The sequence below is a fragment of the Platalea leucorodia genome (genome assembly GCF_965183815.1).
Source record: "Platalea leucorodia genome assembly, chromosome: 8".
Taxonomy (NCBI): domain Eukaryota; kingdom Metazoa; phylum Chordata; class Aves; order Pelecaniformes; family Threskiornithidae; genus Platalea; species Platalea leucorodia.
In genome coordinates, this window is record NC_138830.1 from 55,180,639 (window position 1) to 55,205,468 (window position 24,830).

Sequence of the window (24,830 nt, forward strand, 5' to 3'; positions counted from 1 at the left end):
AGCAAGACCCCGTTGCGGCGTCCCGCTGCGAGCAAGAGGGTTTTGTGGAGCCCTCGGGGTTGTGTCAGGGCCCGGTGCCTGCCTCAGGGTGAAGAGGGAAGAGAGCGGGGACGTTGTATGGGTGTGTGCGGGTACGGGGGCGTCGTGTGTGGGGTGTGTGGTGCGGACTACAATTCCCGGCATGCGCTGCCCCAGCCGCGTGTACTACAGGTCCCGGCCTGCTCGGCGGGGGCGGTGCCGCGGAGCCGACGCGCTGCCCTCTGGGAATTGTAGTCTCTCCCGGCGGCGCGGCGGTGAAGGGCGGCCGCCGGGCCGCCTCCCCCGTGCGCCTGCGCGGGCGCTCGGGGCGGGCGGGGGCCGAGCGGGCGCAGGGCGGCGGCGCCTGCGCGCTGAGGAGAGGGAGATCTCTCGCGAGGAAGGACGCCATTATCGCAGCCGCTCGACAAACACCACGAGAATTCGCCACCGCACACGGTAACCGCGGCGCCCCGCGGCCGGACGGCTGGGGCTGAGCTCCCGGGGGGCCTGGCGCCGGGCGTAGAGCCCCGGCCCTCGCAGCCTTCCCGCTCCTCACAGCGCCGCCCGAGCACCCGGGCCGCGAGGCGGCGGCTCCGGGGAGGGGCCGAGGCCGGGGGGGGGCCGCGGGCTCCCGCCCCCTCAGCCGGACGGGGCCGGGGGGGGCGACCGGGGACTCGCCTCCTCCCGCCGCGGGACGCCGGAGCCGGGCCCTCCGCGGGGGGCTGCTCTTCGTCGCCTGGCTCCCCGCCTGCCTCCTCCGCGCTCAGGCCCGGGGAGGGGTGTCCCCCCCCCTTGCTGGCGCTGCTCAGGGCTGGCTCCTTCTCTGGCTACCGCTGCGGGGGGCCGCTGGTCACCCCTGCGGGGCGAGCGGGGTCTGGGCTGTCCCTCCCCGGCGGTGTCCCCGAAGACCGTGCCCGCTCCCCCGCCTCCCCGAGGCTTGCGTTTTCCCGTCCTGAAGGACGGGGCGGGTTTGAGCCTTCCCTCTCCCGGGGCGCGCAGGCTGCGCCGCAGGCAGGTTTTGGGGAAGGGGCATCGCTGAGCGCCCTCCCTCCCTCCCTGTCGCAGGAGGGTGTAAATGACCGGTGGCACGGGTGCTGCCTCTGCCTTTTCTCTCCGCTGCTTGCAGGTAGCGCTAATGGAGAGGGGCTGCTGCTTTTCACATGCCTGCTGGGGGGGGGGGGGAAAAATAGTCTCCTGGGGGGCTGTATGGCGTGTGTGGTCATTTAGTCATAGTAAGGGTTTTTCACGTCCATTGGTTGATACTTTCCAGTCTCTTCGTATTAGTGATGTGTTTGACAACACACTCCATTTCCCCTTTTTCCTTATTTGCAATTCAAGTGTTGTTTTTTTTCTGTTTTTTTTTTTTTTTTTTTTTTTTAAATCCTTGTGCAGTGGGAAGTTGTGTACTTAACCAAATATAGTAATTTTATCCTGCTATGGGACATATAGTTTAAGTATCAGTTTATTTTTAGAGCTCTCAAGGGAAGATTTTTGGGTTTTGGAGGGATATTAGCAACTGAGTGACTGCTTCAGTGGAAGCAGCTTTCAAAATGATAGTTTGGAACGTTTTTTGTTACTTTTTTTGCCTTCCATGTGAGGTTACCTTAGGTGTACTACCCTGTTGATGTCAGGCTTTCAGAAAGCAAGCGTAAAATTTGTAGAATTTTGAGTGCTCAAGCAAGATCTTAAAACAACAAACAAACAGCCAAACAAAAAATGCCTTTGTCTTAATAATGTCATAGTCGTGCCTCTTGAAACCATGGATTTTCTCTGTTAGAAAGTACTAATATATGTTTAAAATGAATATTCCTAGAAATCAGCCAGAATAACTTGAATTTGGTTCTGAAACTGTTGGAGCCTTATTCCGTACATTAAGTGACATCTTGGCGGTAGTTCAGTTTTCAAAAATACATGAAAAGATGTTACGAAGAAGGACTGGTTTAATTTATTGAAGAGAGTAAAAAGATTTGAGTTTGGATTTGAGAAACATTCCATCTCCTTCAGAGGATGAAAATATTTTGTAACTTTTTTGTTTCTTTTGTAATTTATAATCTCTTTTACAATGACAGTAGCTGGCTTTAATGTCTTAATTATCCAGCCATGCTTAGGTGGTTGTGTGGTTACAGGACAGGCTTTAAATTTTAAGGTTCTTTTAAAGGAGAAATTGATTAATAACATGCGGAGTGATTGAATAATAACATTAAGGGTATGGTAGTAATATAGTGAGCGCTAATTATCAATGTTCACAGTTGAAAGGGTTCCATCAGCACGCGTTCTGCTAAGCATGTTTGAAAAAGGCTTGTTTCCTGCCTGTGCTGTTGTTGACGCAGTACGACATGCTTGTTCTATGCTGGTTTGGACTGATTAGGTGAAGAAAGATAAGCTTATAGTCATAGCTCCATGTAACCAGAAGTGCCACTTAACGGGTTTACCTTGATTTTGCAAGGAGTAGTGCTGTGCTGTGGGATTCAGACCCACGTTAATGACAGTAATATGCTCGCATTTGCAAGGACTTGAGGTTGTCTCTGGTCTTTAACTTGAGCTTTTCCCTAAACTTGTAAAGCATCGTGTGTGCAGGAAGAATACGTGCCTTTACGTTGTCAGAACTTGAACATCTTCATATCTTTCATTGAAGAATGCCTTGAATTGAAATTGCTGTGGTGCTCCTTAGAAAGTAAAGACTCTCTCAGTACATTCGTTTTGAAAGGAAGAGATGGGTGTTTCTCTTTGTGCACAGAAGCTCTTGTCCCAGAGATCTACAGAAGCTGTGAAATGAGCAGAACAGCAAGAGCTACTTGTAGGAGACAATGCAAAGCTAACGATTAGAAATAGAACAACAAAATGTCTATGTATGCTAAACTTTGCCAATAAAATTTTTTTCACAGATTTGATTTCCTTTAGTTTGAAACTTGATATTTAGTTGTTAACTATTGAAGTAATTTTGTTTTCTGTTTTTTACATATTTATTAAAAGGCTAAACCATCATCTTTTTTCCAAGTAAAAATAAAAAGAATAAAATGTCTTTAAAGTCATGTCAAACACTTGTTTCCTTGCAGTTTTAGGTTTTTAAAGCTACCGTCAAGCGCTTAGTTTTGCCTGCCACTTGTTAGACTGCATGTTAAGACGTTAAGCAAAAGCGCACAAAAGGATTAACTTCGTAAAATCCTTTGCATTTGGGACTTTAAATAAAATAATTTGTAATGTCGTCTGTTGAACAAAATTATTTTATTTTGCTTCCTGTTTGTAAAACCCTGACTTAGACCACTTAAGGGACAAATACATTGCGTTCAAATTTCCCTCTGAAAATTGGAGCACCTGTATTTTATGGTGCATCTCTCCTGCCCATGGAGTGAATTCTTAGCAGCTGTAAAGTTAAAGACCCCTTCCTTCCCCGCTCCTTAGACACAAATGTGTCCGGTATATATACCAACTGACCTCTCTTTAACATTCTATGAATATATAGGCTTGCAAGTTTAAAGCTGGAGTTACTTTTTTTTTTTTTTTTTCCTAGAGGAGGGAGGGGGAATGGCAAAACAGGGTCAGACTGTACTAATGAAAGTATTTCAGAATGTGAAGAACTACGTGCTCTACGTTTTTCTACTGAAATGATGCTCCTCAGTTTATTTTAATAAGTATTTTTGGTAAGAATTGAAAAATACTAGTATTATCCCTATGTTTTAAAACAGTGCTAAGGTCTGTTTCAGTAGCTTGAATGTTTCCTTTTTCTAGATAGCTACAGGAGGTAAATACATTAGATGACTTCTGAGTAAGCAGATTACTTGTTGTATATTTTATGTTGGCCATCATGCTTTTTGATAGTAGAAGCCTGTGCCAACATTGGGGTCTGTCCTTGTCCCCCCTGGAATTGCTAGATCAGAAAGTTTTTCTAGAGTTTAGAAGATTAGCAGTGTACATACTAGGAAAAATAAAAAATGATAAAAAAATATAAATCATATTATTCCGTTTTGTTGTCAAAGATTCTGGTTTAGGTAAGCCAAACACATAAGAATAAAGCATTTTGCACAAACTTCCCTTGAACTTGAGGGAGGCGCTTGTCATAGCGCATACTGGTCCTGGGGCGCCTGCTGTGTTTAAACTGAACAGCTTTCCGAGGCAAAGCCTCTGAGTGATAGAGCAAAGCCTTTTTCCTGCAACAAGGAAGTTAAGACTTTCTAATACTGTAACCTTCCAGTTTAATTCCTTCTGTCAGTGAAAAGCGTGCACTAAGCAAGGGCGTCTTACAAAGCACACCGAAGGAGGTCAGGTTCGGGTACGTGTCTTGTTCCCACAACCCGCCTCTGCGTTTATTTTCAGTCTCTGTACGAGAGCTGGTGAATGAATACGATGGTCAGAGGAAACGAGGTTCTGGCATAGTGTCCGTGCTCCACTACGCAGACCTGACAAATGATGTCGTGTGGGAGAGCGCCCCGTGACATGCACACAATGTCCTGGAGCGGAGGAGAGCAGCAGCTTTGGACGTAGCACAGTTGAGCCAGATGGAAGTGGCTTCTCAGCGGTGCTGTTTTGTTGCAAACCAGCATGGGGCAAGATGTTTTTCCTCGGCAGTCTCTTCTGGTTGGGATTTCACTGATGGGGATTTTCATCGTGCAGTTCTAGTCCTAGCCTAGCGTGGCGTTGGTGATGTGATGTCGTCATGACGTTGGAGCGGTGCTTGTATTTCCCAGGGAATGCGTGGCTCAAGAGTTGCTCTTGCTTTCATTTTTATCTAGACAGTGACAGGTCATTTCTGCAGTCTGTCTGCTTCCAGAAACACATACAAGCAGTTTTCTGCACTAACTAGAGTTTCTAAATGATCTTTTCCTTGGCTTTAAGTAGAGAACTTTCTTATTCTTTATGATTGAAAAATATGGATGTTGTTAAACTTGGAGATCTCTGTCAGAGCCAGTTTTTAGTTTGATCAAAGATGTACATGCTTATATCTGCCACTGCTGCGATTTCAGTTTGAAACATACTCTGAATTTACTGATATCTTTAACTCTTTAGAGGAAATAATAGTCTCCAACCTAAATCTGATGTTTATGGAAGTGAATAATTAGGTATTTTTTATTACTTAAAAAGTCCAGTTCTGTCTGCCATAATTTAAAGAATTAATTTGTTTAACTTCTAATGCTTTTTCCTCAGAAAGCATGAGATTCTGTTGTGTTTTTTTCCCCATTTTGGGTAATTTCTAATAAAGAAGAGGCTCATTTGACACCCCCCCCGCCGCCCCCCCCCCCCCCCAATTATCATACACTTTTTAGCAACATATTTAAAAGTAATCATTTTCTGTTTAAACTAAATTGCAGTGTTTGGTTTGTGAAGTGAAGTAATGTTTGCTTTGGCAGAGCTAGTAATAGAAGATGCGTTTTAGGAATTCAGTTGTTCAATCCTTTGGACAGAAGTCTTAACCAGGTTGGTTTTTTTTCTATACAGCATGGTTGCTAGCTTATTCTTCACTCAGCCTTTCTTCTAGGTCTCTTTATAAACCCAGAATAAATGCTGTTGGAAGGTTTGAAGAATCACAGGCTCTTCTGGTAATGTAACTGTTAGCATGGGGTCTTTGATGCCAAAATTGGTGATGAGCCTTCCTATGGAGTCAGCAAGTCTCGTGGCATACTGGCACGCCTTTTCCCACTGAGGCAGAGCCCAGCCCCGCCGAAGCTTCATCATTGTGAGGGCTTCTGAAAGAGGCAATCTTCATAGAAAATTTAATCTACTCTAAAATTTTTCCTTTGGTAAACATTTCTTATTAAATAATTGCATTGAGTTAATGGCCTTGCCATTTCAGTGGTCATTTGAAGTTTAAAGCACCACCTGTGATACTATTCATTAAGCTGTTTTCTTGAATACAGAGAATTAATTTTTTTTATGAGGGGGAAAAATTACTTTGTGATACTGAAATGATTTGACTGGGCTTTCAAAAAAAAAAAAAAAGGAAAGAAAAAAAAACAAACAAACCACCAAACCAAAACGCTGAGCTCTCAGAGGTATAAGTTGAAAACTATGCTAATTTCCTTAAAATCTGTTTATTTCCCATCTTTTGATCTTGACTGTATGCTTCCAGTCTTGCAAAAGGGAAATAAATTTAAAATAATATAGATTGCATAGATTTTCACAAATATCAAATGGTTGCACAGTAAAATAGAGAGAATTAAAGTATTTAGCAGGAAGGAAACTTATGGGATAGCTACTTAATATTGAAATAGTTAATGAAGTTACATTAGAGATGCGTGCAAGTGCTTTTATCAGGTATATGTAGGTGGTCAATATGCAGAAGCTGTCATTTATTCAGCAAGTTTTAGCAAGTGTTTTAATATTAAAAAATTTTTTCACCTCCTTCTCTCTCTTGGTAGCATCTGACAGTTTTTTTAGAACTGTTATTTTTAGTTGCAACCCTTTTGTTATGGTATTTATTTCCCACTTTCCAAAGGGGATTAAAATATTGAATAAATAGCTGATATCTAGATCCGTTATTCTTCTCATCCATATATTCCTCAGAAAAATCCTTTTGAGTTGAACCAGTAGTTGCACAGAAAGTATCTCAAAGAGTTTCTGACCAACACACAGTATTGTTAGCTAGAAGGCAGCTACAAATATATCATGTACGGTCTTGAAGAACTTTTCAGCTTTTTGGCATCCACTTCACGTGGGAAATTAGAGTTAAAATTTCTCAAAATTATTTCAGTCTATGCCATTGAGATTTCAAAATGTTTTAATATTGGTACACTTCCCCCCCCCCCAAGTAATGAAACTCAAATTTGATAGAAATGGTATTCTCCAAAGTCTTCTCTTGTGCAAGTTTAGGGTCAAAGATCTGGTGATAAACTGTGTCCCAGTCTACACATCCTTGCTGGGGGAAAATGTGCTCCCTTGATCCGTCGTGAAGCAACTTGCGTGTCATGAGCATAATGCGGATCCCTCTGCTGCAAAGGAGGCTCATCTGAAAAAAGACTGCGTTCTGATGTCTGTAAAAGATGTTTGTACTGCTTGCACCCCTCCTCCAAGCGATTGATTCCTGGGACTGGAAGAGGACTTCACAGCTTTTCTCATTCCGCTTTTCAGCTGCCTCTGCAGATCTTTTGTATAGCAGCGGTGAAGCTCATTTGCCATGTTCCTTTGTCCTCCTGCTTGTGAAAGTTACGGTGTGGTGCAAGAACTTTGGGTGGTACCTGCTCCGAGTTAGTACTAGGTTGATTTCATAGCTGGCGATGCTTCAGCTACCAGTGTTTTCTGGAATATTAGCTTTCCAAAGAAAGTTCCCCTCTCCCTCCCTCCACCTCAGCTCTTAATCACTTCTCAGTAAAGGCCCTATGAGATGTTTAAAAATCACTGTTGTTTCCTCTCTGTTTCCCTTGCAGGAGGAATAATACCAACTCATTTAAAATAACACCTTTTATTCAGGAACCAGGCAGATACTGCACCTTGGTTTTTTTGGGCAGGAAGATTTTTTTTTCCCTTTTTTTCTTTCCCAGATGGGAAAATTGAATCCTGAAGAGTGTGTAGGGTGATCCCTTGGTGGACCAGTAGCACACGTCCTACTAGACCTGTTGTTGCTGAAGTCTGTAGAGTACTGTGGTTTCTTTCACCTTAGGTGAAGCATAACGTTTTAATGTCCTTTGAGTTTTGAGATGGAAAATAAGAAACAAAGCACTTAGAATTAAAGTACTTAAGTACAATGTTTTGACTGCTGTATAATCCACTTACACTGCAGTATGAAACTTCAAGCCAAGTTTTGCTCTTCCTCATGTATGTAATGTTCTGGTAAGAGCTTTCTGCTTGTGGACAGCGTGACAATGAGTGTGCAGTTGTGGTTTTGTTCCATTCATTTTTCTTGTTCGTTCGTGTTTCAACTAGCAGTAGCGTTCACGTAGTTTTTGGTTTTGATTTTACCTGTTTAGCAGGAATGTAATTTTGCTAGGAACATATGGAAGTACTCCTGAATAGGAAATTTACAGGACCAAACTTATTCTCTCTTTCTGAGGATAGTTTCTGGCATAGAAAGCCCCAAGGGTACAGCCACCTCTATGTGAAGACATAGGCACAGTGAGTTAGGTGTGATGTTTTGAGGCATGCTTTGAATCTGACGTTGTTAATTGGAATACGCTCTGCAAGCATTCAAGTTATGCTGATAACCTCACCAAAAATATGTCCATTCCCAACATCTGCAGGATGTTTTAGAGTTTACTGAGGCACAAAAGAAAAATGCTTTTATCAGTGTTATAGCTTTTGTAAAGATCTAAGATCTGTCCCAAATAATTCTGGTTGTGTTAGGCAGTGGTTTGACATTCCTAAAGTCGATATGAAGTATCACAGAAAAAGAGATTAAGAGGTTATAAAAAAAAAAAATAGTAACTTCTAGCTTCAAATGAAGGTACAGTTACCCAGAGTTCAAAGGACATCTGGACTACCCATCTCAAAAAAAATTCTAATCATGGGTAGAAGTTCTTTGAGGCTGGGAGACACTTTTACATAAATAACCTGAAACTAATTCTGGAAGTTTGTTCTTTGAATTTAAGTACTTGCAGGTTTTTTTGGAGCTGTTATCAATAAAGATTCTCCATCTAGTGGATGAAACCAATAAAACATCATCGCTACATCTGGTTCTGCATACTGCATTTGCTGTCCGGGCAGTTCTTGTTTCGTATTTGCTGGTTTTCAACCGTACGTACAAACCGTGCCTGGCATCAGTGACCTGTGTCCTAGGATAATTATACCACGATGCAGAAAACTGACCTCTGCCTTAAGGCACTGAGTCTGCAAACACTTACGTATATCCCGTCCATATGGGTAGTCTCATTACGTTCAATGGGTTTATATGTCTGTAAAATTAAACTCAGACTTTTTTGCATGTCTAAGCACCTGAAAGTGTAGTTATAATAGGTGTTAACGCATCCTTCCTAGCTCACTTGGGAATAATTATATCAAAGATGTGGCAGCATGGGTGTTGGCACATGACAGCAAGAAGAGCGTTTATAGAAGGTCCACAGAGGATTTGTGCTTGAGTTGCTGGTGTCTGCGGCCACACACTCAAGGCTGTCGTTCCTTGTGCCAGCGCGTGTTAAGCTGGTATGAGTACACGGGAAAGCAGGACAGTGGTATTTCTGTTTTAGTTTGTTGTACGGTGTGTTAGGATTGTGGCCAACGGCAGTGGATTAGAAGAGTTAGAAAAAGGCATCCAAGCAAAACAGTGGCTTGTACCAGGTGGAATGAAAAAAAAAAAGGGGGGGGGGAAATACTTCTAGAAGCAAAACAATAATAATAATAATAATAATAATAATGTGAGCTTTCATAGCAAAGTTTGAGAATTTCTGCCTCCCTGCAAGATTTTGTACTCCGAGATCCTTTATTCTTGGAGCGGCTGTTTCCTTTTTTCTGTTGCTGTCTGTATTTTAAGAACTTGTACTGGAGTCCATCAGCATAGCATCTCTGTGAGTGATATTTACGTTATATATCTATCTCCAGAATGTTATGGCTGCTGTCCGTGCTTTCACAGATAAGGAACGTTTCTCATGTGTTTTGGGAAGATAGACTTTTTTTTTCCTGATCTTTGGCTGAACCAAAGATGCCTGTAGATTGTTACACTAATTTTTTAAATTGTTAAACGCTTGTGTAGTTTTACTATGAAATTTACTTAAACCACAATGTTTTTACTTGCCTTTTAAGGTGGATTGAGAATAAGGATGAAAGCTAAACAGATGCTAAGAAAGATTAGAATCTTCTCCTTCATAGTTTTTAGTAGTAATAAAGAAGTGTAAATTCTGATCTTTTTTTTTTTTTCTTTTTCCCCCCATCCTCCCCCTCAAAATAATTTTCAACTTCATGTTCTGATAGACTGCAGCTTCAGAGAGTTGGAGCGTAAGGGAGGCTGGTAGCTCTTGTATTTACAGTGCATTTAACCCTGCATGCTATTCAGTTGTTGCGTTTTATGATGTTATTCCTCATCTGTTACAGTGCATTAACATTTGCACTGATGTGGCTTGTTGGGGAATTATGAATCAGTGTAGGCAGGCTCTGTTCCAGCTGCCAGCTAAAGTGACTTTATTTTAGAGAAGAAGCCAGACTTTGGGATTATAAAAATGTCGTAAGTCACAGAGCAAGACTGAAAGAGCATTGTCAGGTTCTGAACCTTGTAATACCTGTGAGTAACTTCACGTATCAAATTATATGAACGTTTCCCAGTTCTTTCCATGGGACTACTCGTGGAGATGGTTTCTGTGAAGACGTGACAGACTTCTCAGTGCAGGAGATCTGTTGCCAGGTTAGCCAGGGTTATCACCTGAGCATGCTGGGTGTTCTTCGTTAAGGCTATCATGTGCAAAATTTTGTTTTGTACTTGGAGTGCCTTTTGGCTGGTTTTGCATCATTTGCTTGCAGAGTGGATTAAACTGAACTGCAGAAAGGCATTCTTGGTGTGGGTTATTCTTTGCACAGAGACTTGAAGCTCAGTGGTCCTTCAGGGCTGTTTCCCCAAAGGGACAAGTACTCAGGGAAGTTGCACTGACTTAACTAAAGCAGTAGAGTTAATGAGTACTATGTCCTCTATGGATCTTCAGTTTCAGAGGGAAGATGATCTTTATACTATAATCCCTTTACAGTATAAGGTCATTTTACTTCTGCACTCACAGAAGTTGTCCTCACAGAGGATTAATACACTTGCATGCATGTATAAAATACATCCTTATCATTAGGCTTGCCTTTGTAGTCTAGCTGGTTTGCTGTTTTGGAAAACTTCTGTAAGTGTCAGCAAATCTTAGCTCTTTGCGAGATAAGGACCTTTGTCCCATTCGTGGTAGATATTAGGCTCAGAAAAATGGGCTGATTGGCTAATAGTGCTTGTATAAAGAAGAATATATATATATTAGTAACAGAAATGATGTATTTGAAAATTGGCCTTAATTGATTTAAAGGAAAAGTGCAATGAAGAAGGGGAAGAACATTTGGGGCTTTTGGGCTGGGCAAAGTAAAATGGCATCCTTTGGCTTTTTTCACACAATCAGAAGTAAATTTTTGTCATAGTGCAAATTGAAGTATGAGAGAAGTTTTTTCATTTATCAATAGCACTGAGAAATATTACCCAGGGGAGTGATTAGCTGCTCAAATAAGAGAAGTGAAATTAAACACTCTTAAGTAGACTAGAGGTTTGGAAATTGTTTTTTTAAAATACAGTGTGTACCCTCACTAATTAGTATGAGAGAGAAGATTTATGTTTTGTGCATGTTATATGTTAACAAGGCATTGGATGTTTTCGATTATATGCTTTGGAATGACACCCTGTGACTTTGTAAAGCCATGAGATATTTCAGTAGATAGGTTTGTTTACAAGGGACTGCTCAGAAGAATTATTCTGAATTAATGTTTTAAAATAGATTAATTAAATTGCATTAAACTTGTGTGTAGAAAAACTAATCTGGAACTTAGGTGAATTTAATTTAGTTGCTTACAAATATTCATTTACTTAATTAAACAAAGGCTGCTTTAATTCTGTGTTAAGTACATCGATTCTGAGTAAGAGCGTTGGCAGAGATTTTTAGTGCACTTTGTCTAATCTGCTTTAAATGTATACCTTTAGTTGTCTCTGATGAGTTTTTCTGAGGGTTCCAGTACTAGAGCCACCTCCTAGCAAGTGGTCGTAGGAATGCTCTAGGCTTTTTGCACCCCTTTTCAGCTTTGTTTCTGAATATGAAAAGCCAAGAACAGGGAGGAGTGTTTGTCTTTAATTTCAACTCATCGTGCATAAATAGGGAAATTAATATTTTAAAGTTTTGATGGGTGATGAAATAGACTATTATTAGAAGATTTAGTTCTGTTACTTCATATTGATGCTTGTTCTGTCTTGGAATCTTAGGACTGTTTTCTCAAATTTTGAAAGAATATTTTTCCTTTGGGAGGCAAGAAGAAACTAATGCAGTATGTTTGCTCTGTGTGATTATTTACATTATTCACTGTGATTAAAACGTGATACAGTTTTTAATTTGTGCTTCTTTATACCACAGGAATGGGTTTCTGGTGGGTTTGTAGGCAAGGATTACCAAAGTAGTGTCTGGGGTGGACAGTAAAAGAGCTGATCTGGGAAGGGTCTGAAGGGTTAGAAACATTTGAGTAACACAGATTTGAAGGCACGCAGGGCTGAAGTGGGAATAGAGGTGGGAGGAAATACACACTCTGATACACACCGTAACCTGTTTTTCAGTTTTTGCCTTGGGTAAGAGTTGAAGTAGTCTCTTCCAACCGCCGACAAAGCCGTCCGGGAGAAGCGATGAGTGCGGTGTAGATCCACCTAAACAGATCCGCTGGAGTCAGTTTGAGTGGGGCTGGCCAAGGCCTCCCGTAGTGTATGTGTTAATGAGATATTTTCCATTGTCTGGTATAAGCTGTCTTCCCATACCCTCCTCCTCCCAGATAATGGCAAATTGACTATAAAATATTGCTCTGTTGATCCAATGTCCAGACGCTGGTTGGGGGAGAAAAAGTGGGCACATTCCATGTCCCTGTTGTAGTTTATCCTTGGCTCCCTGGCTTTCTGTTAATATTTCTTTCTTACAGCTTAATATTTGTTCCAGGTAGTATTTCAGCATTGGCTTCTTAATGCCAATGTACATACACTTAATTTAGAATTAATGGGGACTAGGGTTTCAGCCAGAAGAAAGAAAGGAATAAAAAAAAAAAAAAAAAAAAAGGGCTGGGAACGTAGAGCAAATTTCAAGAAAATAAGTGTTTTATGTGAGGAAATGCTGGTAAATGCTTCACTGAGTAAAATATGTGGAAACTATATTGGCAAAGTTATTCTGAATTTGTTGACTGAGGCTTTTTAAAGCTGATAAAATTTAACAGGATTAGAGTTAGTGTTAGATTAGTTTATCTGGCTTTTACCATTGGTTCTGAAAGCAAGGTTAAACCAGTGCTTATATTTTCTATTATAAATTGAAATTTGAATTTGGAAGAAGGGCATTTTATTCAAGTTGTGATAACTGCTGTGGTTGCAGTACCCGAGGTAGCTTACTTGGGCATTGCTTTCCTAATCCACACATCTAGTGTTAATAACAAATTTATTTGTTTTCCCCTTATGTTTTGATACAGGAGCTCACTATGTCTGGTGACAGCAGAAGTATATTTTGTTCTGCCTGTTGAGCAGGCAAAAATGTGTTCTGTCAGGCTGTTGGCTACTTGCCTATAAGCTGTGTCTGACTTACTGAAATTGTAATAAAATTTGTTTAAATGGAAATAAATACTAATGATATGAAGACACATTGCTGCGTATATGTAGTAGCTGTTCTGCCAGTCATAGTTTGGTTGTTATGCCCTTGTTTAAAGACTGTGACAAATAGCTTGGTGGTACTTTTCTGATGTGAGGTTGAATACTTTCAGACTATGACCCGTGAGAGGTGGAGAACAGATGTCAGAAGTGTGAAATTATTTTTTGTGTTGAAGAAAGGTTTAATTAATTCCAGTGATTTTTTTTTTAATGATGAATTTTGGAAGGCTAAATATGTGCATCACATGAAGTATTAAAGGGGATTTAAACAAAAGCATTGCAAATCCTGTGGAATGTTTTATAAAATAGCAATGTATTTGTAACTGTAACTGGCTGAAATGCAACATGTGAAGTATCAGTGAAATCTTGAATCGTGTAAATAGACAACGTTTTAAAAGTTGGGTTTTGTTCTAATTTGTCCTTTTTTAGTGTTCGGAGCGGCGGATGTCTTCCTTCAAGTTGAGGGCAGGGTTCTTAATATTACTAGCAGTATGTAACATTATGAAACAGTAACTGTAGCACAGCTGTTTTATTATGTTAAGCCTGGCTGGTTACCAGGATTTCTCAGAAATGGCAAATAAAATTTGCCAAAATGGCATCCATATGCACTAATGTATTGCCAGGTTTTTTTGGGCGTGCTGCCACAGTCTGTGCTGTCCCAACAGTTTTTCACCATGATCAGAATTTCAAATGACTCAGTATTGGCAGTGCTGGTATTTTGAGTAAACAATTCTGATATGTGGGGAGTCCTCCTTTTGAGACGGGCTTTCACAGCGCGCAGCGGTTGCTCAGGCCAGGCTCAAAATTCTTCTGTAGGTTGTGTTGCTCTCTTCAAAAATTTGCGCTCCACCTGTCTGGCTTAATGGCTTGCTTGTGCTCAGGTGGAAGAGGGAAGGAGGAAAATCTTTATGCGTAGCTGGATTTGATTCAGTGTCGGTGTTAACAGATCAATTACCATTTCCATTAGGAAACCTCAGATTCTCTCTTTAATGTGTTTTGCTTCAGCTTAAAAAGGAAAAAATCGGCTGATCTCTTGGTATTCGTTGTCCATCCTTTTGTAAACTGTGGGAAAGCACAGATAGGAGTGGTTCCAGTGATTCCAATTCAGTTTTACAGGCTGAAGGTTTCTCTTAAAACGCTAATAAATAAGCTTGACAGAGAATTCCAAGGGAGCAGGGCTGAGAAATATTTTGGCTTTAAAATCAGGACCATATTCTGAAAATAGTTTCATCAGAATTGAGCTGTAGAAAAACAAGGCAAGTTCAATAGCCAAGAAAACAAAGTCAAGTTTTGCTTCAAGTCTAGTTGTAATTAGCTGAGAGGAAGCTCCCTGTTCTCACTGAATGTTTATGGAGATTTTAGAAGCCTGTTAAAATTCATATATGTAAGGATCTTGTCTGCATATAGATCTGTACAGAACGCAGTAATTGCAAATGTAATGTGGCTTGGGAGCTTCATCTGCTTTTGCAACAGCAAGACTGAATGCTAAAGTCTGATCACTTCCAGGAGCTAAGTAATGATTTGTACATTAAACCCCTGCAATTTAGGAATGATCTTGTATGTTCTTAAAACTTGTAAAACAAAAAATCAATTTAAAAGAAAACATTTTATTTTGTAATTTATAGTGATGAGCTGCCAAATCTCTGAAGCTAAATCTTGTCTTTATCCATTGGGAAAATGCAGAAAGGTGGATCAGCAAGGAAAGCTTGAGCTCTTGTTTTAGTCCTAGTATAGAAAGATTACTCGTAGAGGTGGGGCAGGTAATTCAGTCCTCGGCTCTTTGATGAGGCTACCGACTAAAGTAGCAGTTGGTACCACTGGGTGATCACTTTGTAGCCTGGTCACTTCTGTTAAGAACAGCATCTCCTTTTATAGAGGAAGAATAAAAAAATAAATGCGCTATTGATAAGTATATCTGTATTAACACTCTCCTTGCTGCTGTTTTTCAGGATTGCATGACTTGTAAAATTACTGATTTGGGGGCCTGCAGCGGTGTTTGACTGGATATTGCTGCCTGGTTCTGAATGATGTCAGAACAGGATTTGGCAGATGTTGTTCAGATCGCTGTTGAAGACTTGACTCCAGATAACCCAGGTACAGTAGAGATGGCAGTGATGGCATGAGACAGATCATTTATAGTATTGCCCATTAACAAGGTGGAAATTGCTATTGAGCTTTGCTTAAAACTATAAAGCAGTGCTGCGGATTTTTTTTCTGAGAGGCGCTTGTTACGACTACATACCAAGTTTTCAACAGCTTAACTTGTATATCTTCAATACCCTTTAGATCAGATTATTTTTTTATTTAACTTTTCTTTTAAAGGCTTTATTGCCTGGGGCTCTTTTTGTGCAGAGGTAGACTAGCGCCGAAAACTTTGAATTAACTATGGCCTCCTGCAATCTTGTTTTTCTCCAGACCAAATATATGTTTTAGGCTTTCCCTCAAATGAGAACTATGACTCATCTGTTATGAATTGCTGTTTTAGTTGTAAAATAGTTTCTCTTATACATTATTAAATTCTTTGTATGTATAAGAAAATAACAGTAAAATTGGAAAACGCTTCTGAAAGCAAATATTGTGGTATCCCTTGCTTAGAACTTGACCTACTAAGTGAAAATGCGTTGAGATCAGCTAGAGACATTGATCCTAGGCTGCCATTACATGCAAGCAAGTGACTGAAAGAACAGTAACTACAGTTATGGAAAATAGAAACACATATCAAAAATTTCTTTTCTGAGGCAGGAAGAAAAAGTTATTTCAGAAATGTTCCTAAAGAGTTGGAGGAGAAGCTGGGACCTGCCTGTCCTAGCCTAGCTGGTGGGCTGGTTTTCAGGATGACCACCTGCAGTATGGTCAACCTTAAACAAGTCTTCCTTTGCTCAGTTTGCTAAAGGAACTCGAGCCTGGTGTGATCTCAGGTGATGCTCTGACCGTGAGGTTGTTCAGGGCTCTGCCTCTTGATTTTACCGGCCAGGCCTTCCAGTTCTAAATTCAGTTCTTTTTTGTTACTGTTTTCTTCAGAATGTTTACCTTTAGATGAAAGGGTATTAGAACCTATAGGTCTGCATATGTAAGTATTTATTTTGGAAAGCTTGCAGGATTTTTTTTCATCTATACTGGGGAAAAATAAGCCGCTACTACTCTGAGTAGTGGCTGTAATCCTGTCTTTGTACAGAACTTCATTAGTACTCTTTATGGTTTAGTATAAACATGAGGGTTCGGAAGCCAGTAGAATCTGTCAAAGCAGAACAGCTCACGTGGCAACTCCGCTACCTTGTGGTACGTTCCTAATAAAAAAACCCAAGGTAATGCCTGAGTTTTACATCCTCAGTGCATTTGAAACAAAGTCTTAGATTTGGGTAAATGTTTTTTGAGAAACAGTAAACCATTGTCATATATTTAAGAGAAAACCCAAGTAAGTGTAAAAGAATATATACAATATGCTAATTAAATTACTTTTTTTTTAAATCCATTTAATGTATTTTTAATTTGAGCCTTGTCCTCTTGTATTCTAAACCATGGCAATGCTTCTCTTCCTTCACAGTTGTGTTGGAGAATCATGAAGTGACAGATGATGACGTAGAGCCTGCTCTGAAACGTCAGCGTATAGAAATTAACTGCCAGGATCCCTCTATTAAGGTTATGATAATGCCTTTTCCTGTTTTTATTCGTAATACTGATTAAGTTAGCTTTCTTGGGGAAATATATTAAAAAAAAAAAGAATGTAAAATAAGCTGTTTATACATAACACTGCAATTATTCATAGCCTTCTTGTAAATGTTTGTTCATTTTTGTGCGTAAATTTAAAAATCTGGATGATTGGCTAATCTTCCAGTGTAAACTCAGTAGCAAGAATTTTATATGTAATATAAAATGTCATCAGAATGAATTCCATTGACTCAAACATCACTACTGGTACATTTTTTGATGAAGTGACTAAAGTTGACCTAAGAGATAAACTTGAGCATGTGTTTATATTACAATTTGTAGGTACTTTTCAGCATGTTTTAAATAATTATTTTAAGCTAACAACATTCTCCTAGTAGTTAAGCCATATTTTGTTCAGGCTCAGTAGCTCAGGCTTTTCTGTACTTGCAGAACTTCCTCTGCTGTTCTCACTAGTGTGCTTTAGGGTTTGTTGTTTTGGTTGGTTGGTGGTTTTTTTGTCTTGGAGCATAAGTATATGAGTAGTATTTTACTGCCACACACGTTAGATAGTATGTAACTCTATTTTTGAAATGGTCATAGAAACCGAAGCTCTAATTGACAGAGCTCCCCGGGGAAGCAGCACGGTAAACCAGCTTGATTAGGTGTGTAAATTGTAATGGAGAGCCACAAGATGGCATAGTTGCTGTTTGCAAAGGAGAACGTGTGTAACATTAGCTTTTAATGGCCTGTTTTTCCCAAGAGAAACCAAGCAGAATATGCTTTCTTTTGAATAAAATTGCTTAGGAAAACAGATTTTATTTATTTGCCTGTCTTGATTTGCTGTTCAGGAGAAAACTTAAGTGAGCAGCGTTATTTGTCTCTGAGGTTATTTGTGTTGATATAATTTCCGCTGTAATCATCTGAATTTATCTGTTTGTGCAGGAAAAAATCTTACTTAACTTTATCCAGGAGGATGCGTTCATAGATTTATAATCCTTTTGTTTTTACATGTATCGAATGAAAGGCTTTGGCATGTCATTTTAAATGACTTTGTGGTGTATGAAATCATACTAACAAAGTGCTTAGGTGAAAATGTGTTTGGCTCGGATGCTTTTGGCTTCTAAAGAAAGATCTGGAAGAATTTGAGAATGCGAAAATGCTCCTGGATGTCATCAGTTTTGTACGTGGCTGAATTTTGTCACTAGGCACACTGCTAGTTCCTTTAGAATTGTTTTCCAGTCACATTTATCTGCGGCTTCCTTATGTGTATGTTGCTGAAGATAAATGCGTAAGTCTTTAAAATGAGTTTCTTTTGCATTCTCCCCTTTCTAGTCATTCCTGTATTCCATTAATCAGACAATATGCCTGCGGTTGGACAGCATTGAGGCGAAGTTGCTGGCACTAGAGGCTACCTGTAAATCATTGGAAGAGAAGTTGGATCTTGTCATGAACAAACAGCATAGCCCCATCCAAGTCCCCATGGTGGCAGGTTCTCCTCTTGGTGCTACACAGACGTGCAATAAAGTACGATGGTAAGAAAAGAACAGATTACTCATCAATGAGCTTTTTAAAATAACGTAAATCCATTTCTTTGGCATCAAGCTCTGCAGCTTTCTGTATAGCTGTCAAGAGCTCGCTATGCTGTTTATGAATGTAGAATTAATTTATCTTGAAGGTAATTTTTGTACCAGTTTCATGGTGTTACTTAGAATGAGACACTGGTCCATGGACAGTTTGCAACTATTTCCACATTTCATTTTGACTTAAACCAGACTGATTCATCCATCCTCTGGAAAAGTCTCATCAGCTATTTTAGACAGGTTTTTTAGACTGTCTTTACTTTTATTTATGTGGCTGTTTTGAGTTAATGAGTTCATCATCATTCTAATTGCTTCTCATTTTACTTTTATTCACCAGAAATACAATGGAGTTTGGTTTATGTGCTTGTTTTCTAAAGACTCTTGCTAGAATAATATCTGTGCTTATTTTGGGGTTAGAAGTTGGAGACGGAAAATCTGTTAAATAATCTAATCCACTTTGATGAAAGAGCAGGTTTGACCTGCAGTACCTTTATGTACGAGTTGCCTAATATGGTTTTAAATATCTAAATCTTGATGTGCCTGTCATTTTACTGTGGAGATGACTCCAGCCAGAGGAATATGCTTATCAAAAGACTCTTTTGTCTAACAATTTTTCCTTCCTCATTCATATTTTTTTAGCTAGGAAAAAAACTCAATACTTCTCTAAATAATTACTTTTTATTCTCCATTACAAAAGTGTACAGGCAACTTTCTCGTGTTAACACCATTCTAGTCAAGATATACTAACTTAATTCATCTTTTGTCAGTCTGTTTTTCTATCTTCTGATCTTTTTCATCACTCTCTCTGAACTTTCTCAATATCTGACAATTATTTTGGATATATTTCTGGTACGTTATACTCAGTGCAGTGTTTCAGGTGCACTACTCTATAGCTCTATAGAAAAAATTAGTTCCTTGCTTTGTGTTGTGGGAGTCATCCATGTGAGGGAAGGGGGGAAAAAACCCCACCCCAAACATTACCCGGTTTCTATTAGGCCACTACTTGCTCCCTGCTGGTTTTTTTGTTTGTTTATTTTTGGTTTTGTGTTTTTTTTTTTTTTTTTTTTACTTTCAGTATTGCTATTTTTATAATAGCTATTTTAAGTTAAAAAATTTATCTCAAGGTCATAATCACATTTTATTACGATACCTTTCAGTTCATGCATTTATGAAGCAGGATGGAGTACAACCTTACTACCATAAGGGTTCAGAGTTGGAGATTTTTACGCAAGAGGGATACACTCTGCCACGTAGCTGTCCATAATGTTGCATTATGGCCTGTTACCTCGCAGGTGTTCACTGAGCGTGATTACTTCTGATGAATGTAGTCCAATCTTTTTAAAAGATGCCTTATTTGTATTTAAAAATCTAAAATGACACAGAACCCAATGTGTTTCGTCATCTCTGTTTTAAAAGTTCAAATGTCCTTTTTATTTTTTTCAGTGTAAATTTGAGCGCACTCTGCTCCCTTTGCTCTAACAGTTACCTGTCCAGTTAGGAACAGTTGATGTCCTCGAACTTCCCCAAAACAACTTTCCTTTTTAGATGTCCAAATACAATGTTTGGGCCTCAGTTCAGAATTCTTTTATTGGTCTTTGTTCTTGTGCTGGTGATGAACATCCTGACCATTGGATATCCTCCTTTTCCCTTTTTCCATTTAATTTTTCTTTGAAATAGGTGCTGCGTCTACATTTACCTATGCTTTTGAAGGCTTCCCAGTCATACATTGAAAAGGTCACTTATGGCTAAGTTCTATATCAAAAGAAATAAAGTACATGGAGTGACTGTTTGGATCATAGGGCAAGTAACTAGAATGTTACACCAGTGTTTTCGCTAAATACTCTTTATCAATAATTATTTCTCAAGGAGCCTTCTTCAAATATGTTATTAATTTTTTTTGTTGTTATATTAGAGATCTTCAAGTTCTTGTGCATAAGCTTGAACTTCTTACTGTGGTTTGTGCACAAAAGACTTCAAAAACATTTTCAGAAATACATGGCCCTTTTGGGAATCTATTAATTCATGTTCAGTGAATGCTTTCCTCTGTAAATTGTACTATTTTGAGTTTCTTATGGGATTTGTCAGACCTGAGGTTATTTTTTTTTCTTTTAATCCCTGTAACCATTGGAAATCTGTCTTGTGTGTTAATGGTGAGCTTGGTGTTTAGTCTTTTGCTTTGGGTGTGCGAATTTATGATGACAGCTTCTCTGACAGTCTGAACATAATTTAGATCGAAGTCTTGAAGACTCTAAGATTCTCTGCCCCAAATATTTGTTAGTATTGGTATGAAGTTGCACATTATCAAATGCCTCTTGCCAATAAAGCACTGAGGGCTTTTTGTTCTTTTAGCAGTCTGTGGCCTATATGACTCAAAAGAAAATAGTTAGGGGTGTATGTGTTTAACTTGGCATTAGCAACACTTCAGTTTCACAGTGATACAATGTTTCACTGAATTGGCTGTCTCTCATTCATGAAAACCTTAATCGCTTGTTGATTACTTACAATTAAAGCCTGCATGGACTGTTCTGTTGTATCAACTCTGTATCGTTCCCTCTTCCCTTACCTTGCAGATGGCAGTGGAAAGCTGCCAACAAGAGTTAGTATTTCGGCTAGCGATTTTCAAATTCTGCATCGGAATGAGATTCTTCAACATCCTCCTCCTCCTCCTGCCACTACAACAATACCGGGTTTGCCACTCTAACAAAAACGTCGTAGTTAGCAAAAGCTTGTCAACCAGATGGTGCTACCCTGCCAGTAAAGCAGACTCTCACTCTTTTTTCAATAAATACCTCAGGGTTTGTGATCTTTTCTCCTCCGCTCTGTAGTGGATTTTGTTGACCGTTTTTCTGGTAATTTAGTTACTTGCATTAATTTGGTGCAGGTTTAACGTGATCAGAATTTGTTTTGCGGCAGTGTGCACAGTAAAGTGAATGAACTGTGCATTATAAATTCACACAGTTTGGTTGCTTTGTGCTATTTGTGCTTTTAAAATGAATTTCCTAAGACTCGTCAGTTTGAAATATGCTTGGGTCATCACGTGATGAAAACAAGGACAACTTGGACAGAGGAGCTTTCTTCTCTGTCATCTTGCGGTGGAATTGCGTAGTTACAGCGTACCAGGTGAATTCACAGCTGTGCGCTATGGGGAATTTTATGCTGTGTGCAGCACTGTACACTGGCTGCTTATAAGATGGAGTGATAAAGTGTCATCTGTCCGTCTAGCGGCATTAGGGAGGCAGGAGTCTCACTGTGTAACGCTTGTCAGATTTACGTTCAATGATAAGTTGTTTTTTCTAGTAAACTTAACATGTTGATTTATTGGGATAACTCATGCCGTTTTTTGTGCCAAACTTGTTTCCAAGTTTTAAAAATTCTTATTAGGCAAATGAAGCAGAAGTTTTCAAGGAGGCTTGCAATAAATCAGGAACCACCCCATGTTATTAGCTCCCAGGACAGAAAGGCAGTGCATTTTAGAGTCTCGTTCTGCGTTCTGTCTCTTTATTAAACACACGAGGAGTGATATGTATGGAAATCTTCCAACAACCTTTCCTGGATATGTGATTTTTGAAGGTTTGCTGATGTTTCTTGGAAAACTACGAAATGTTGAATTCAGAAATTACAATACTGCCTACTGCTCTTGATCTTTTGCGTAAGTACATCTTCATGAAAGCTGGATTGTGTTCTTCATTCTTTTGTTCATATTGTTTACTCTGATCCGCTGTTACATTACTTCATTATGTACTCGCTAATTGCAGTGCAGATAAGGAAGAAAACAAAGGGTACGTGGTGCCGTGTAAGGAATGATTTGTGTGAGCAGTTGAGATACAGAGGAACAATAGGCTAACTTTCAGATCTCCAAGTAGGAAGTTTAAGCTACAGCAAAAACGAACAGGTGAATACTCCTTGTGAAAGGAAGTCATTCCGAATTTGTGAGTTGTAAGCTGTTTTGGGGGAAACAGCAAGAGGCCATAAACAATACGGAAAGACTTGTAGCTGTTGTATTTCAATGAATCATCACATGAAAAGCAGAACTGAACAAGCATAGTTTCATATAGGTTTTTGTCCCATGTCCTTACCTTTTCACTGGACGAGCCTTGTGTTTCCTGTAGGGTCCATGACGCTCCCTGCTGTGGGATTTTGAAATCCTCCACGCTGTTCCCATGATAGTAGCATGTGCAACTGCTAGAGCTAGCTGCTGTGGGGTTGAGACCTTTCCGACTTTCTGTTAGTGGGGTGTAGCGTTTCAGCTGGTCCTTACCCCAGCCTCAGATTTTAATGGGTGTTTAATAACTCTCAGACCTCTTTCTTTTTGTCGGATTTGGTCATAAGAGTGCAAAGTATTAGTTGGGATTGGAGAAACAGCACGATGTTAAATCTCATTTTCTTTGAGGGGGAAAAAGAAATAAAGAAGAGTTTTAGGAAGTATTTTCTCAACGTTTAGTGGTTGTTGCTTAAAAATATGTAGTTGTCAGGACTACCTACAAAGACATAGTGTTAATAGAGTTTTTTAAATTTCTTTCTCGGAAGAAAGGCTGTCAAGGTTTCAGAACTAGTAGAATGGATGGCAAAAATCCTTAGATTGCACAGAGTTATGTTGAACTATATGGAGCTTGAAAAGAGCCAAGAACAGTAGCGAAATAATGTAATAAATTAGTGAACGGGAGTACGTGTATTGTCCTGGTGTTCTGAGCTGTGTCCGGCTTTGGGCAGCATTAGTACAGCCCTGCTTTTCCATCCAGGAAGCGATTGTCTCTCTTCCTCTGTCTGCAACATTTCCTGGCAGTATGGCCATTAAAAACCTCTAATTTCTTTTCTTTATGAGGTACCATGCTGGTCAAAAATTCCAGTAGCCGCTGAAAGTTTCTTGGATAGGAGACCTGGTGCAGTGCCTGATGGCCCGTCAGTATGGCAGCCTCAAATGATAAGTTTGAAATTTAGCATGTGCCCAGGTCTTGAGATTTATAAATTGATGAACGCAGAGTGTGACAGTGCGACTAAAACCTTTTATCCATGTTTTGAAGAAAATATTTCATCTGAAAGATTTCAGTCCAGAAGCAGTGTTATTTTTGTCAGCGTCTTTCCATTAATCTTTTTTCTGAGCGGGTAAGCCCAAGTATAAGTGGTTAAGGTTGATTGCTTCAGATAACATAGGAATTTGGTTTTGGTTTCACAGAACCCTCCATCATTTGTTTTTATGGGTATTTTCTGCAAATACGACGTTGTACAATTCTGCTCTGTTATTTTGGAAATTTTTGTTGGGTAAATAGATGTAATTGAGAGCAGTTTTTAAAATGTATTAATTTTGGAAAGGATTTGAATTTAAACCTGGTATTTTCTTCATACTTAATAATAAAAGTGTTTCTGATGAAATATGGAAATTCATTGGTAAATGTAATTTTTCTTTTGTTCAGATATTTTCCTTGAGCTTTTGTTATGGTAAAGTTGAAATACAGACCGCGTACATCTGGTTCTTTACCGTATGCATTTGTGGCTAACCGATTAAGGATACTGATTGCTAAGTGTAGAGATAGAATTGCGTATATTTTTGTCTTTAATGGGAACTGGAGAGTTAAATGGAATTGCAGAGTGCAATGCACTCAGTTACTGCGCAAAGGCCGAATATGGTATCCTTGAACAAGGCTTGTTCATGGGTTGGCCATGAGCTGATTAAAGCGGAGGTGCTTCGGGCAGCCTTGCCTGCAGTTAATTGTGCTGCTGGTAGGTTCAATCAGCTGGTTTTAGAACACAGCATTTGTCTTTTTTTTGTCTTAAGGTACAAACCAAGTTTTTGTACGTGCAAAAAAGAAGGCTCGATGCAGTTGTGTACCAGATGGGATGTACGAATTTGCTTTATTTTTGTAGGTGTAGATCATTAATATGTTTGTTTTACCATTAAGTTTAATCAACAGGGTGTATGTAATAGGTTTTGAAGAACAGAATTTGTTCATCCGCTCTGTGTTGTGCCATTTGGCAAGCCTTTTGGCTCCAGATTTCCCCAGTTCCAGATCTGTGTTTCTGGTGTGTGATTGTTCCTTTGTTTACATGTGGTTTTGTAGTCAAATAATGCAAAATTGAAAACTGAGAGGAGTTGAAATGAAGTTGTAAAGTAGTGGGACGTGTGGTGGAAAGAATTGCAGGATGACCGTTCTTCTAGATTTAGCAAAACTGTTGTTGCTCCTGCATAAAGCCTTTAGGAAAAAACCCCAAACAAACCTAAAGAAATATAATCTAGGTATTGGTATAAAACCCAAAATAGCTAGAATTGTATTTTTGTTATATATATATATTTTTTCTGTGAGTTACAAACCCCTCGACCGACCTAATTTCATGCT

The 24,830-nt window shown here is 39.5% G+C and overlaps 1 protein-coding gene across 6 annotated transcripts in view; it reads left to right on the forward strand.

Moving 5' to 3' along the window:
- The first annotated feature begins 357 nt into the window (after positions 1–357).
- BANP (BTG3 associated nuclear protein) overlaps positions 358–24,830 on the forward strand; it is a 154,413-nt gene continuing 129,940 nt past the window's right edge. For all 6 annotated transcript variants that reach the window (XM_082320301.1, XM_082320305.1, XM_082320303.1 and 3 more), the window contains exons 1-4: positions 358–474; positions 15,220–15,364; positions 16,815–16,909; positions 18,251–18,450. In XM_082320301.1, the coding sequence (XP_082176427.1) occupies positions 15,295–15,364; positions 16,815–16,909; positions 18,251–18,450 (365 nt within the window). In that variant the 5' untranslated portion in view covers positions 358–474; positions 15,220–15,294. The remainder of the gene's footprint in view (positions 475–15,219; positions 15,365–16,814; positions 16,910–18,250; positions 18,451–24,830) is intronic.